At 41.9% G+C, this 15881-nt stretch overlaps 1 protein-coding gene across 1 annotated transcript in view; it reads right to left on the bottom strand.

Moving 5' to 3' along the window:
- Positions 1 to 15177, bottom strand: part of sema3c (sema domain, immunoglobulin domain (Ig), short basic domain, secreted, (semaphorin) 3C) — a 38542-nt gene extending 23365 nt beyond the window's left edge. Inside the window, exons 1-2 of the mRNA XM_079582264.1 lie at positions 15036 to 15177; positions 12593 to 12760 (exon numbers count right to left, since the gene is read on the bottom strand). Of these exons, the coding sequence (XP_079438390.1) occupies positions 12593 to 12728 (136 nt within the window). The 5' untranslated portion in view covers positions 12729 to 12760; positions 15036 to 15177. The remainder of the gene's footprint in view (positions 1 to 12592; positions 12761 to 15035) is intronic.
- Positions 15178 to 15881: the final 704 nt, after the last annotated feature.

The following is a 15881-nucleotide window of genomic DNA, read 5'->3' as shown; positions in this document are numbered from 1 at the left end:
ATCCCTTGTATCTATGAAGGAGTCATGTGTTTCCCAGTTCCTCTGAGCCATGACGGACCATGACATACCATGTGGACAGGACTGAGGAAGATGTAATTTACTTTTGATAAAATTGCAACTCTTACACTGCTTGCAGGGAGGATACTTCTGCTTACAAATGTGGCAGCTACAGAGGCATGACACTGTTCTCTGTTGATGGTAAGGTTCTGGCTAAGGTAATGCAGCAGAGGTTGATTTACAGCATCACAGAGGAAATGCTCCCTGAATTACAGTGTAGCTTTAGAAAGATAGCCCTGCAAATTCAGGAAAAGTACAGTGAGCAACAGCAAGACATTTCAAGGCCTTTCTGGATCTCTCAAAAGCCTTCGACAGGATGCAACAAGCTCTGCTGTGGGGCATTCTCTTCCAGTTTGATTGTCCCGTTTAGTTTGTCACCCTTCTTTCGACAGTTTCATGATGACATGGCTGTCAGGGTCATTAAGAAGTGAAGTGTCACCAATGGTAACACAAATGATCTTAGTGACTCACCAGGATCCTCCATAAAGAGAATGAAGATAGCAGTGGGTTTACCATTGAACAGATTGGATGACAACCTCTTAAACTCCAGGAGGCTGCACCACAAAAGTAAAACGTGTCAAAATGAGTTTCCTCTGCATGATGGCTGAGCAATCCCTACAGATATGGTGAGGAGCTCAGTCACCTGAGGGAAAATCCACTGCTGCTCCACTTATTAAGCAGCCCTCTGCTTGTAGGTGAGGAGCCAGTGACTTCAGTGGCTTCTTGGACTTCTTTCTGGATGCCTCCTAATAATGATGTCTTCCTAGAGAAGTGTTCCCATTGCCCCATCGGAAGACTCGATGAAGGGGCTATATCACTTGACCCTGGAATCCCCACAGGGAACCAAAGTGAGAGTGAGAAGTGAAGAAGGTCTGATCATCTCAGTTTAGACTGTTGTTGTCAACGCCCAGGAAGATAGATGAAGATAAATAGGAACAAAGTCGTAAACACCACTAAAGTTATACCACCATTGCTGAGAGTCACACTGGTTAAGTAACGCGACCTATTGTCATTTTGCAAATGCTTTTTTTCATTAGTTTTATTTTTTAACCCAGATAGTCTGCTTGGCGAGTATGTTAATACTGCAAGCCTTACAACGTTACAATTGACCACCACTCAGAAGGTAAACATCTTGAGATATTTTCAGACTATTTGTTCCAGAGACTGAGAACCCTCAGCCATATACCATCAAAGACCTCTCCAGTCCTAGGCGAACTCATGCATATTTATCACTTTTCCAATCTGAGCTGAAAGCAGGGGGCGGACCACAGCGCTTTTTCTCTATTGACCCTCTTTGTGTTCAGCCTCTAATCGACAAACAGGTTGTGCTTTAGTGCTTCAGGCTAAAGTCACATTTTCATTATTGCCAGACATTCGCTTTTGAGACTGGCCTCTTTTAGCTTAAAGGGAAAGGGCTTCTATGTGCCACACTTGGTATTGATTAAAGGCTGTTGTATCTGCTGGTTAAGGCTTGGAGTTCTTAGGATAAAAACAAATTAACCACAAATTGCTTTCCCACGAACCATTGCTTCAAATAACTTGTGTATTATTATTTTAGTTTATTTGGTTGGGCCAGCACATCTTTGCCCGTTTACACAACGATTGTCTCCAGGAAAACGCATGCGTCTCGTCCTCTGTCGATCTTTTATATGAAAATGACGGTGCCAAGAAAACCACTAAAAGTGCAGTGTACGACTTTGTTCAGCAAATGGTGCCGTGTTCCTAACACATGCTTTTATATGTGCCATGAGTACATAGAGGAAGACAGTTTATCTGTCTGCACTTCCTTGGATGAATATGCCTAAAATTGATAACTCTGGAGCTTTCTAAAGTGAAAGTAAGTCATTGCAATGTATTTACAGACCGTTATTTGACTAAATATCCATGTGAGAAGCTTCACAACACAATATAATGCGTGTTCAGATCAGTGTTCAGAGAGGGCGGTGAAGTGACCGTTCTGAGCTCGTCCTCGTAGTCTCCTGTTCACAAGATGCAGAGCGGCTGAAAACAGCCTCCCGCTGAGACATGGAACTACCTCCTCCAAAGTGTTCAGTGAGGCCGGGTGTCAGGCGATACGACGTGGGTTGCTGTGTAAAAGCAATTTGCATCCGATATCAACGTATCGCCGTTTTGTTGCGGTGTAAACGGCACCTTAATGAACATGTGTGAGACTGGACTGTAGCCATGGCGTGATTTGGATGAACCGCCAATCCTTGGATTGATAAATGCTCTGCCATTGAGCCACTGCCAACAGCCATGAGTCATGCTTGACTTAAAAGCAATTACAGTCGCACATGGTTCAATATAGAGTTTGTTAGTTAATTTATCCTTAACCTAGCAGTTTTTTATTCGTATGCTTGTTTTATGGCGACAGACTTACTGTATTTTCATTATTTTCAGCTTAAAAATAACACTTTCTGTTCTGACTTTTAACCATTTGCTCGCATCATCCCAAAACTGTTTGTTTATTCTGTAAAGTTTTCAAGCATGGGGTGAAATAGAAGACTTTGATTTTCCCCTGAGAGAGAGGAAGGGCCCTCAGTCGGCTGTTATGATGGGACGCAGCAGGGGCGTGTCTCAAACTCAATCCGTCTGGAATTCAAATACCATGAGCTCCTCACTCTCACACAAACACACGACTCATGGGGTGTATATCGTCACAAAGTTTACGCAGCCAGATGGTGCACCTGCTCCTTCAGGGACAGGGAGAGGCGATCCTGGACAATCAGAGTGGTCATTCAATACAACCACTGGGCTTATATATGTTTACACAAGCCATGACCTCGAGCTTCACAACCTTTGGAAGGAAGATGTGTTGATAAAAGTGTTATCACCTTTGCACTTAATGAATGTTGAAAATGGAATTCTTTGCAATAAATCAAAATGCAGTATACATGCGGTTTCAAAGTTCTCTCTTTATAAGCATTCCACTTAGTTGAACTCAGCCCATTATTCCTCAGAGAAAAACATGTCTAAACAGTTTGTAAACCTTATAATTTAGGCCTATGTCAGCCTGGTGTGCGTGATGTTTTTCAGACTGGGGGATCTCTCTGCAGACTAACAAACAAAAAACCGTTGGGAAGATGGATGGTACCTTTGGAGACAGATGATCCGCCCATCCATGATTGAGAGCAGTTTGTTTTTTGTTACAGTGTTGTATGTGAGTCAGATGTCGGTGCACCTCACAGTGGTCCTCACAACTGTAGATTTTGATCCGTGACCTGTAGTGACCCAGTTGTTTGGCTGCAGCTTGATATCTATAATAGTCATGTCCAAGGTGTACAAAGGGCAGACACAGTTACAGTGGATGTGCTTTGCTTTGAGTGTTTATACGATGCTATAAATCGCATCTCAAAGTGGCCACAAATATGTACCGGCCGCAGTCAGGACTGTGTGATCAAGTGATGGAAGAAGGGTAAATTCATTGTCTTGTGGAGCAACTACTCATTGTCACATTCATTTATTAACCCTTTATATATCACTGAAATACTTTGGAATAAATAATTTCAGCTTAAGAGTGTCATTGGGGGACATAACACAAGTTTATTTCTGTTTTTTTCTTGAATGGTCCCACCTGTCATAGGCAAGGATTTTTGTAATGTGATTGTGCTTTACGTGCAGTGGGCGGAGTCAGTCACCTCCAATATTATTTGACTAAAAATGTGCCCAAAAAATTGGCAACATAAAAACATAGTCCTAGGGTTTATTGGTTCTTTTGTTGAGAAAATACTGTATGAATAATAGGTGCAATGGGCATGTCCTAATATGGACAAAACAAAGTAACTTCAGGTTTAAGTGTGATCAAATATGGTGCCTGCCTGCTGTAATTTTACTCATTTCACTACGTTCTCCAAAACCCACACATACTATATCATCACTTAGCACAATTATTCACCAATAAAATGTGAGTTTCATCAACTTACCATGGTTAGTTTTGAAGTTATGTAAAGAAATGTACCTTGAATTTAGTGAAATGTGGGTCTTTTTCAGACTTCCAGAAAAAACAGGAAGTTTAAAGCATGACCGGTCTCTGCTGATTGGTCAAATGCCACAGTAGTGTGACCTGTGATGTAGGGTGATCTCTTCTGATTGGCTGAATGAGGCCTACATGCTTCTTTACCTAACTGATGTGCAGCAGGGAGGCCATATGTAAAGTGCACGGAAATTACCAAAAATAGTCACTTGATGCAACAATTTACTTGTCTGGCCACTCTTTCCTATTTTACACACAAAAGTTAGTCTGGAGTCTTGTTTTGTTCCAAGTGGCTACAATGGGTTATGAGGAAGGTTCCTGAACCTCCGGGTTTCTAAACAAAAAGTTGGAGGGGCTTGTAACACATGACGACTTGACTCAAAGCAATTGTATGTTAACCACTCTGCCACATGCATGTAAAAATAACATCCTCGTTTACATGACTGTGGTGAAAGTGGAAGAGAAATAGACCTGTAAAAGACCTATTTTTGTGCCTTCCCTTGTGCATGACGGCAATTATAATGTGCCAAAAAGAGAGCAACACTTTTTTGGTGTGAAAAAGAAAATCTAGTATGAGCCTCTCTGGACTTGCAAGCAACAGCTGTCCAACACAACAGGCCAAACTTGCTACGAAGTGACAGACCATGCTTAAGAGAATGCGTCTTACTGTAAAAGGTCAGGCAGTTACATGGTTTCACATTGCCTGGAAAAGTACATGAGAGGCCTCTATTGGATGAGGATTCTGCAGACTTAGGCTTGGGCACACTGCTGCTGCTTTGGTCCCTTGGGGAAAAGTGTCCAAGAAAGTAGCCTTTGGTTTTGGGATTGCATCTGATGAGGTTCAGGATGTATGTTAAATTTTTGTGTGCAAATGTGACAAAAAAGAAATAATAGCCGATTAACTAGTGTAAAGTGAATACTGCTGCAAACAAACAAACACACAAAGAAACAAACACGCAAACAAAAAGAACTTCTGGTAATAGTTAATGCAAGCAAAAAAACAACAACAACAATCTACGTTATTAAGAATATTATCTTTCCCCTTTTTTTGACCTTTTTAACACAAATAGGTCCCTGCACAGAATAAACACTTTAGCCAATTACACATGAGTGTTAAAGTCTTAATGCAAATCCCAACATCACCAGTTGAAACACATGAATAAATTAACTCGACTAATGAGTATGTCAAACACAAAACACACAGAGGAGCTTGTTCTATGGTTGCCCGGGGGCAGCCAATGGACATACCACAGTCACCCATCACACCAGATATTGAGGCAAGAGCTTAGACCCCCCTCTGCCACTTACACAAAGTGGTTTCTAGCCCTGACTTTAGACATTGTGCCAAATATCGTTGCTGCTGTCTGCACAATGTTAAGAGCCCTACGGTAAACTTCTGGGTGAGTACGCTTTACCAACACGGCGCTGGACCACTGTCAAATATGAGCCCAGTAAAACGCGCAGTGCCTGAAACGTTTCGCCCCATAAAGAGAAAAAAATGGCTGAAGTCCAAAGAGGATGGTCACCTTCCATGTCTTGAAAATCACCAGCATTAGCGATATGCTGTACAGTATGCTCAGTGGCATTTATTCTAAATATAGAAGCACGTAACTTAAGGTGTTAGGAAAGTGCAAATAGACCACCCAGTGCGACCCATACTGACAGTCGTCTGATTGTCTCTCCAAAAGACATAATCTGCATTCCCAGCCTGACACTGAGCACTTAACACAGCACGCACTCTCATTCTGTATGTAACCACCAGAAACGGGCTGATGCCATTGTTGGCTCGATAAGGATCTCTCTACTGTATCTCATTAATTTTCTGTTTACTATGTTGACAATTATCTGTTCGTCTATCCATTCAAGTGTAATGGAAATCACATGTCCACAGACACAGATATCCAGATAGACGCATTGTTTATGTTTGTTTGTTATACACTGCTTACAGTTATTATGCAAATTGTATTTCAGTGTCACAAAGGTAAAAAAAATAAAAAAAATAAATGAAACTCATGGATGGTGTTGTGTCTCGGGGTTCTTTGCATCACTGACATCAATCTCAGACGCCTGTGATGATTAGTTGTCAGATGAGCCCAGTTAAGGGAAAAACTACTGAAAAAGGGCGTTAACCATTGTTAAGCAGACCACCATTTTATAGTTTAGGGGTGGCCGGATAGACGGTTTATGCATAACTGCAAGCCTCTGGAGGGCCCTACACCCTGATGTTCGGGAGACTACAGAGGCACCAGCAGCTTCAAATGCCTGTTTGCTGCTTTGTAGCAGCTGTTCTCTTAATCTGACGTATTTGTCTGGCAGAAATTAGCCAGACAAATCAGCCACAAATCTCTTAACAGTACGATGATTATGCTTCATCTTTTATGAAATATTAAAGGTTTTCAGACCAAGTCCAAGGCATTCAACTGTTTCACGCTTTTCATCAGCAGAGAGACCCTTTTTCTATCCCATATTGCTTGAAAATGCTGCTTAATAATGCTGAACGTCCTTTTCAGTGTTTTTTCTTCAACTGGGCTTAACCTGACAAACTAATGATCACAGGCGTCTGAGATTGATGTCAGTGATTCAAAGAGCCCTGAGTTTGATTGAAAAAAATAAATATATTTTTTGCCTTCATGGCACTGAAATACAATTTGCATAATGATTTTTAATGCAGTGTAGGTGTGGGTTTTACAGTGTAAATTAGTACCAACTTGTAGCCAACTTGAGTCACTGTTATTATGAAATAAAGAGATTGAGTAAATGTTCTCACAAACCCTAAATAACTAATAAATAGATCCATTTTGTGTGTGACTGAGGTGGCTCTCTATCCCTGGGGCACTGAGGCTACATACATAGCTTACCACTACTGTGTAAATAATTACACGTATCTCTTGAAAAGTGCTTTGGTTGACTCGTGTCATGTTGTGGGATTATGACCATATTCAGAGACAATTAGCGCCGAGTGCCAGAGTACAGTAAGGGCAGCAGAAACAGGAACATGGGGCACTAGGACGTGACAGCCCCGGCATGCAGTGATCAGCACGGGCACGATCGGGCAGCTTGGGTATACGGACAACGGGCCAGGGGCCAGGAACCAGGAGGCACCGGCAGTGACCGAGCCAGGGCTAACATGTCATACACGGGGGGTGGGTACACTAGAGGGACCAGCTAGATTGTTTTAATTTCAAATCTTATAATGTAATAAATTCTTTGCAGACTTTTATCTCTTGGTTTTAATCCACTCCCCTTGGTATAGAATCTGTGTAAATGTGGGCCATAGTCTCTCTAATAGGTGGTGTTGTTGGAAAAGCAATATGACCAATTTAGCGCTGGGTAAAAACATTCTGGCGAAATACAGCGCACAGTGTATTTATTTGATGGTCATACTCAGACATACTGTACCAGTCAAATGTTTGGAAACACTTTTTTTATGTATTGTTTTTTCTATTATTTTAAGACAAAAAAAAAAAGTTAAAAACACATTTTTTGAAATGGATTCTTCAAAAAATAGCCACCTTTTTTTTTTATTTCTACTTTGCACACTTTTGACATTTTCTCATTGAGTAGTCGCCACAAATGGTCACCAGAAATGGTTTTCACTGCACAGAGGTCAGGGCTGTTGAGAAAATGCCAAGAATAAAGAATGGCAATTTTGAAATTAATTTTAAATTTTAAATATAAAACATACTTTGTGTTTCTTCATTCTTTTTTCTCTACACAATCCTATGTATTCATTCACAGACGCACAATCGTACAATGTAAATAGTGTTGAAAAGCCGATACATAAAAAATGTTTCCAAACGTTTGACCGGTATGAAAATTCAGATATTACCACATCCTCTATTACCCGGCCCAGTACGTTTTTCTTCATTTACATGCTCTCATGAACAGTTTAAACTACATTTTCAGGACAGCTTCATTGCCTCTGCATCTGTGCACTATGCAGCAGACCAGCACCCATGTCAACTCGTATTCCAACACGACTGACCCGCTAAAGCACTGGCTAATGTTCCCTTTAGGGGCTGAAACTTGAGATGACAACCTGTCAGTCACCACAGGCCTCCTGCCTGCTAGTTTGTGTTCCCTCTGCCCCAATTAGCACCTGGACTCTCCTTCACATGTCACCAGCAGGCAACACTGGCCAATTACACATGACCCGAATGTACAGGCAGCATGACCCATCACCTGAGTGCCCTGGGAGCCTCCGGATATCTCTACCAGTCAGTAAACCTCTGCCTTACTGTCAGGAGGGCTCAGCGCACTGAGCACAAAGGTAGTTATGAGCCTTCAAGGCGATGTGTTTACGAGACACATAGGGACTTACTTCAAGAGAAATGTGCAAAAGCTTCAACCAGCTGGGGTCAAGTATAGGACGATGGGTCCTGTTGTGCTACAATGAGCGGCATATCAGAAAAGCAAAGAGAGCTCATTTTGCAGTCTAAGAAAAGATGACACTGGTATTATTATTCTCTTCTGAAGAAATTCTAAATAGCAAAAGGACAACAATGTGACATTTACCACCAAGTCATCAATTCGCTCAATAGGTAAAACCTGTTTACCACAAACAGAAAGGAACACACAGGTATAATCCACTAAAGTCACCCTGATATTTGAACACAATTGCTCATTGATTTTTTTCGTACGATTCCCGTGATTTGGCATTTTTCCATTCAACCTTGACTGTCCTTGTATTGATGTATTCTTTGTTTATTGATTTCTTCTCAACAACTGGAAGGATAACGACGTTACAAGAACTAACTACAAAAGGTAATTCCCCAAAGACAGTGAGAAAGCAGATGGATATTGAAGCTGCAGTCACTATGGCATCAGTCACAAAGGCGTCAGGCCCAGGGACGAGGCGGTGTTGTGGTCATTGTATTGGTGAGTGGCGTACGTCCTGCGAGGCTACCGGGCTGCTGGGCCTACTGTCAGACATGCACTCCTGGATTATCTCGCACACATACATACCGGTAAGTATGTTATGAATGCTGTCATAGTTGTGTATTGTAGTTACAGTTGAGGCAATGAGGTGTGATGAAGGTCTACTATAATATTCAAAAGCCCGGGGATCCTCATGCCTGTTTCTTAATGCAGGCACCTGGTCTTTCTAAATGAAGCCCTAGTGGCTCATTGCACTGTCAGGCAGCCCTCATTAGAAAGCGCATATCAAATTCATCAATCAATCACCTCTTGTAAAGGTCTTCTCATCTGGGATCTTAGCCATGAGCATGTGGGCTGAGTATACAGAGAGGAGCATTGACTTAAATAAACATCTCTCATTGTTTGACACATACAGTATGTAATGTATACTGTCGTAGTCAGAGCCGTTAGCGCTGGAGGATCGCCAGAGCCGAGACCAAGGCCTGCACTGTGGCACAAAACACAGAATAACAGAATAAAAATACGGGTGATTTCTTCAAACTCCCAGTGGGCGTGATTGACAAGCGTATCAACCAATCAGAGAAAAGCCGCCTATGACGTAAAAAAAACATGTGCCGTATGTTGTCAACAAGGGAGTTAGTGGTTTTAAGATGCAGAGACAATGTGAACGTTCAGTGTTCCCTTTGCGGTAACACTTTACGTTACGGGCCGGTAAATCCGTGGTATTACAGTGGTAATTACTAGTAATGACAGTGGTACTTATTGTGCTACTTAAACTGGTACTTACAGTGGTAATTCTAGGTTCTCATTGTGGTACTAAAAGTGGTAATTACTAGTAATTAGGGTTAGGGGTTAGGATTAGGGTTAGGGAGACATAGAGTTACCACTGTGTCTCTCATTACTAAGAGATACAGTGGTAATGCTCTTAGTAATGAAGGTACTTCTATTTACTTTGGTACTTTAAGTGATAGTTTCTAGTAGTTACAGTGATACATCTATGGTACTTAATTAAGTTAGTAATTAAAGGATACTACAGCAGCAATTCATAGGTAGTAAATGTGGTACTTCTACATACAGAAGTAATTTCTGGGATTTTGTAAATATAAAACAACATAAATCAGCATTAGAGAAAGTACGACCTTCATTACTAAGAGTTACCACTGTATCTAGAAGTACATACCTTGTATTTCTCACTATAGTATCCTTTAAGTACCACAAGAAGTACCTAGAAGTACCACTATTATTACTAGTATTTACCACTGTAAGTACCACAATAAGTACCATTTTAAGTACCACTGTAAGTACCACCACAAGTATCATTTTAAGTACCACTGTAAGTACCAGCGTGAGTACCACTGCAAGTACCACTGTAAGTACCACCGTAAGTACCACTGAAAGTACCACCACAAGTACCACTGTAAGTACCACCGTAAGTACCACTGTAAGCACCACCATGAGTACCACTGTAAGGACCACAATAAATACCTAGAACTACCACTGTGAGTACCAAGGACTTACCGGCCCGTAATGGGAAACATAGGAGAATTCAACACGAATGCGTAACGGCTGTTTCAATCAATGTGCTTTTGGAATGGGACAAAAATACTTTCAATCAATGGCAACAGCAAGAAGAAAATCCTCTTAGAGAAGCTGACGCATCAACATCCACGCAGGTACGTTCAAGTTAAGTACATTTAAGACAATATTTTACCAGCGGTTAATTCAGGCTTCCTGTCGTGACATGGTGGTCTGTGATTGGATCGATATAACTTTTCGATATTTGACCTGCTTTTGAACAGATGCAAAAGGCAAGACTGGATGACTAGCCTCACTTGTCCCCCCTGAAGAGGGCCTTTTAGGCTGAAACGGGTTGTGGCCATGTTTGTCCATTTAGACATGCCATAAGAATAAAGGCATTTTAACTTCACCAGAGAGTGCATTGGTTTCTCTGTTTTTTGAAGTGTTTCAAAGCTGCGTGATTCTGAGAAAACCTTTTTCTTCATGTTTTCTTTATTGTGTCTGTGTTCTTTTGTGTTCATAAGTTTATTGAAGTGTATAATTCCTCTGATATGCCAGGGCTCTGCCAGGCATTTCATAAACCGCGGATTGCACTGTCGTAAAACTTTTTCTCCCTCCTCCTTTTCAGACTGTTTCTGTTCAGGAGAAGCTCTGACGCGCTGTTGTATATAATGTAAACCATTATTGTTGGCTTGAAACAGATATAAACGGCATAAACGAAAATTCTTAATGTAGCTTTGTCACTGTCGCTCCTGCCTTGTAAAAAAAAAAGAAAAAAAGAAAATGACGTCATGGAAATATATTTAACTAAACTCATTCATGAAAAATAAAACACCTCTATTTTCCTATTTCTGAATTTAAACCAGAAGCTGCAGCAATCCCCACGAGTCTGCCTTGTGCTGTACAGTGATTAAAGTTTTACTAGGAGCAGAGGTGGGATACTACTCACAAGAACGGTCCAGCTGTGGTTTGACTTTATATAGACACACTGCAGGACAATGGAGTAGACAAGATGTGATTTGAAACAGCCTTCGGTATGTTTAATGCATGTGGAAATGATTCTTAAGATGAACAAATTGTGTGGCTGTAATGATGCAGAATTGTGCCAGCTCTGGTCACCCAACATTTGTTCAACATTAAGTTAATATGTTATTGGCTTTAATTGGTCGTCTCGCGCCTGCTTGCAACTTGCAGCTCGGCTTTTATCTGGCACTGAAAAACATGAGCACATGACGTCAACTTTAAAGTCTTTGCAAGTCTCCTTATCGCATAGAGTTTAAAATCCTGTGTGACCCGCTGCAGCCCTACTCTCCCGCTCACGCTTCACTGTCCCAAAACACCAAGAGGAAAATGAGAGGGAATAGCGCTTTTTCAGTGCACTTTCTAGTTATCCACAGTGTTGTTGATGGAGATTTTTTTTTTTCAGTATAGTCTGTATAGTCCCTTTAAAAACAGTCTGACCCATTCCACAGTGCACCTGAGGAGAATCACTTATAACACGAGACTATATGAATGTCTATCCATAGAGTAATTTTTGAAATATAACTAACCTTGCATCACATGAATTACCGCATTTTTAGGGACTATTTTCTAGCAGATCACTCCGCCGCTGCGTAGCTTACAACCCCAAAACTGATGCTGCTCAAATATAAGTTATTTCAAATGCAAAATGGTTAAAATTATTATATCGACACAGACATTGATAATCTGGTGTTATAAGTGATTAGGTCAGACTGTTTTTAATGCAGGCTAGATTACCATACACATGCGCTATAGCCTAGCACTAGCCTAGCGCCACTAAACTCTTCAAATATAAGGACTGCATGAATTTAAAAAAAATATCTCCAGAAATCAACAACACTTACCAGGAAATGAGGCCCTATGTCAAAAAAAAAGAAAGAAAAAAAAAAACTCTCTTTAAACAAATTGTGTCTCTTTTGTACTTTTAAATCTTGCCTTAAAGCACACCTTTACTCATTGGCTTTTGATACACCCTGCGACTTTTGAAAGTAATGTTTGTAATTCTCTCTGTCGTGTTCAGCACTTTGGTTAACTTTGATGATTTTGTAAAAGTTGGATTGGATTGGTCAAAAACACAGCAGCCCCCTCGAGCTTTTCAGGCAGTTTCGACGGAGAACACATGTGGCGGTTTATCCGTCGCCTTACCTTCAAAGGGGAGGAAGACCCTTGGCTGAGGAGGGAGGAGGCAGGACACCCCTGACGACAGGCAGAATACAGCCAGGAGGTGGAGCAACATGGCTGACACCAGAGGAGGCCCGGCTGACCCCTCCGGCCTACCCATAATGCTCTGCCAGGAACCGGAGTTAGTCAGACCTGCAAGACAGATGCGTGAGTCAATGAAGGAGAAGTCAATGATCTATTGCACATGAGTATGTAGGTATACAGTGAACAGCAACATGGAACATCAAGTGCTGCTGTGGCCGTCTCCTGCCTGTGACAGGTTGGGAGGACAGGTGATGCTGTAAAGCAATTACTTAGTCTGACTGGTCTTACACAAAGTAATGAGGACACAGATGGCTGTCACGTGCATCCTTTACAGACTATAGCCTCTGCAGAAGTATGGCTCTCAATTATGAATGAGTTGAATCGGCACAAAAGAGCAGTAGAAGGAACCCTGGCCTGCACCTCTGCTTGTTCCGTTCCGTAACGAGACAACAGCAGTTCAATAATTTATAGCGGCAGATACAGCGGTGGACCACGGCAGGAAAATAAAGTGCTGTCAGGTACAAAATGCTCCGTATTTCCGTACACTGAGTGAGTATCAAAAGTGGTCCGGCGGTAGACGACCTTTCACTGCATTTACTTATAAAGTGCTTGCTTAAAAGTGGTTGAATTACACTTTTTTTTAGACCTGGTTTAGACGAGGTTTGCTCCAATTGGATTAGTGATTATAAGTAAGCATTTCTCATTTAGGCTTCCTTCCCTACTCAAATAGTAAGTAAGAAAGTAAGCTTTATTTGTTATTATACAATTGCACAACAAAATTGTGCTCAGGTGTTGGGTCAGTCCTGCTACGACTGAGCGCTGCCATTGTGGGCCAACCTGAACAACATGGTTTTGGAGGTGGGGAAACCGAAGTCTTGCCTTCAGTTCTCCTCTGAAACAGTGCACCACCTCCTGGGTTTGTCCCTGTTTCAGAGCGTGGTGTCCTGCACTGATCAGCTCCTCCACTCCACAACAGTCTTTCACCATCTTCTCCTCGTTTGTCCCTTTTTTGTTTCCTATAGCGCCTCTTGTGCTGCCTCCACTGTGCTGCAGGTTTGATGGGGGTCTTGGTGCCTCTTTAGTGTCTCAGAAGAAGAAATTCGTAAGTATCAAAAGTCGGAACATTTTTGTAGTTTTTCCTTTGTTAAAAATCAATAAAGGATAAGGGAAAAGACCTCTCGAGTCTGGCCCAACACAAACAGCCTGCATCATGGTGTTCCAGGTTTCACAGAACACAGCTGTGGTGCAGTTTTTACAACTCAGGTGCAGACCACATATGGAGAAACTGCGTGTCGGGCGAATGAGCTCTTTGGTTGCTCTTGGGAGAGATGTTAAAATTCTGCAACGTTCCTGGTCTGCTGGATGTCTCTCTCGCTCTCTCGCAGTTCCCCACGCCCTGGTGCACCTCGGGGTGTCTCTTGGAAACCTCACCCACGCTGACCCTGCCCTGACACTTTGGCCCAGCTCTGGCTTCTGTTCACATTCTCACAGGGTATGGTTTTCAGGAGGCATTCTGACGTCCCATTTTGGCACTTATTCTACAAGTCTACAAGAATCTGTCACTTTCCAAACTGCTCTTTATACAGGTGAACAACTTGCTCACTTTTACATTCAGAATTCCATCACCTTGAGTGCACAAATGAACCGATCTATAGTACATGCTTGTCTTTAGCCGGTACTGAGAATTCGCTTTCTGTTTCGAGATAGGTGACTTTGCTGACACTTTGATGATTTCCAGCAACTACAAAGGCCGATTAAGGTCCCGTATGGTAACTTGAAACATTAAAGCGTTGCATCTGCTGGAATGATCAAGATAAATTGCTGAGGGGAAGTGCAATGCCAATAATCTCTGGTATTGCAATTAACATCTACACAAAGCAGTTCAGCTCCGTGGAGATTCAAATTAACATAAATGTATTGACGGTGAGCGTACCTGATCTAAATTCAAGTTTTGTCCTTGCTTCTTGCCTAATTGTACTTGGATAAGCATTTCAAATTTACACTTTTTTTTTACACCATGAAAACATTCTGTCAGTTCTCACACAAACAACATGTGTCCATACTGTTCCCTGACACTCACTATAATAGACGGTATTTCTCACACACTAACATAAGACCAACAGGAAACTTATACCCACTTTTAATGACACCTTTGGATTCATTTTCTCAGTGTCACATTGGCTCCTTTCATAAACATTACTATGCAGTGACTTGTACAAAGTTATATGATGTAGTGCTGCATAAGTAATGCGCGAATCCTCTTTTTCGAACTAATCCGCAACCTTTCATTTGCTGTGTGGGCACCTGTCAAACACCCCGCATGAGGTGCCGCGCTGTCACTGAAGTATGACCGATCAATACAATATCAGCAAACGGGACTTACCTTTAAGACAATCCACACAAAATCCAAAAAGCAGCTCCAGTTATTTTATTCCTGAATTGGATCGTCCCGTTTTCCAGGTTTGGAAATAAACGTGGCTATTCCATCTGGGTGCTGTGGGGAGCAGACTGGACCGAGAGAGAGCACTGAGGAGAGCACAGAGAAGGCGGGTGTCCTGTTACACACACAGACACGCACTCCTCCTCCTCCTCCCCCCATCTCCCTCCCACCCACTGTTAACTAGACAGCGGCTGGAGAGTTTTAACATGTACAGCCCTCCACATCAGAGAGGAGATTCACACAGAGGCACAAGGCCGGGCCCAAAGGTTGAGCACATTGAGGCCTGACCCCGCGCCTCCTTTTATGTGATCAAATAGGCATCTGTGAAGACCTGGCCAGCTTTTACAGAACGAGAGCAGGAAAGAACTTAAAGTGGGGGGAGAAGCTTAAGGAGGGTGAGAAAGCACATGGTAAAAGAGACAGATGTGTCATGATAACATCTTCAACGAAAATAATAGTGCATTTTTACTTACAGATGGCTGTACACTGCTGTGCTTGGATACCCGAGAAGTATCCTTTCATTTGTTGGAATAATTCCTGTTGAAAATTACATAATAGAGTTATATTCCTAAAGATAAAAACACATTTATCAACTACAGTTTTCATATTTGAATGATCATAAATTCAAAACCCATTGCGAAATGAGGCCGACAGTGGCTCAGATGGAAGAGCCAGAGGTTTGGCAGTTCAAATCCCGGGTCCCGATGCTGCCTCCAACTCAGTAAGGAGTAAATGTGCTTCATAACCCAGATGTATTATTATTCACCAACAGATTTGCCCTGTAGTGAA

The sequence above is a fragment of the Gobius niger genome (assembly GCF_951799975.1).
Source record: "Gobius niger genome assembly, chromosome: 2".
Classification (NCBI taxonomy): Eukaryota; Metazoa; Chordata; class Actinopteri; order Gobiiformes; family Gobiidae; genus Gobius; species Gobius niger.
This window is presented reverse-complemented; position numbering and strand designations above follow the sequence as displayed.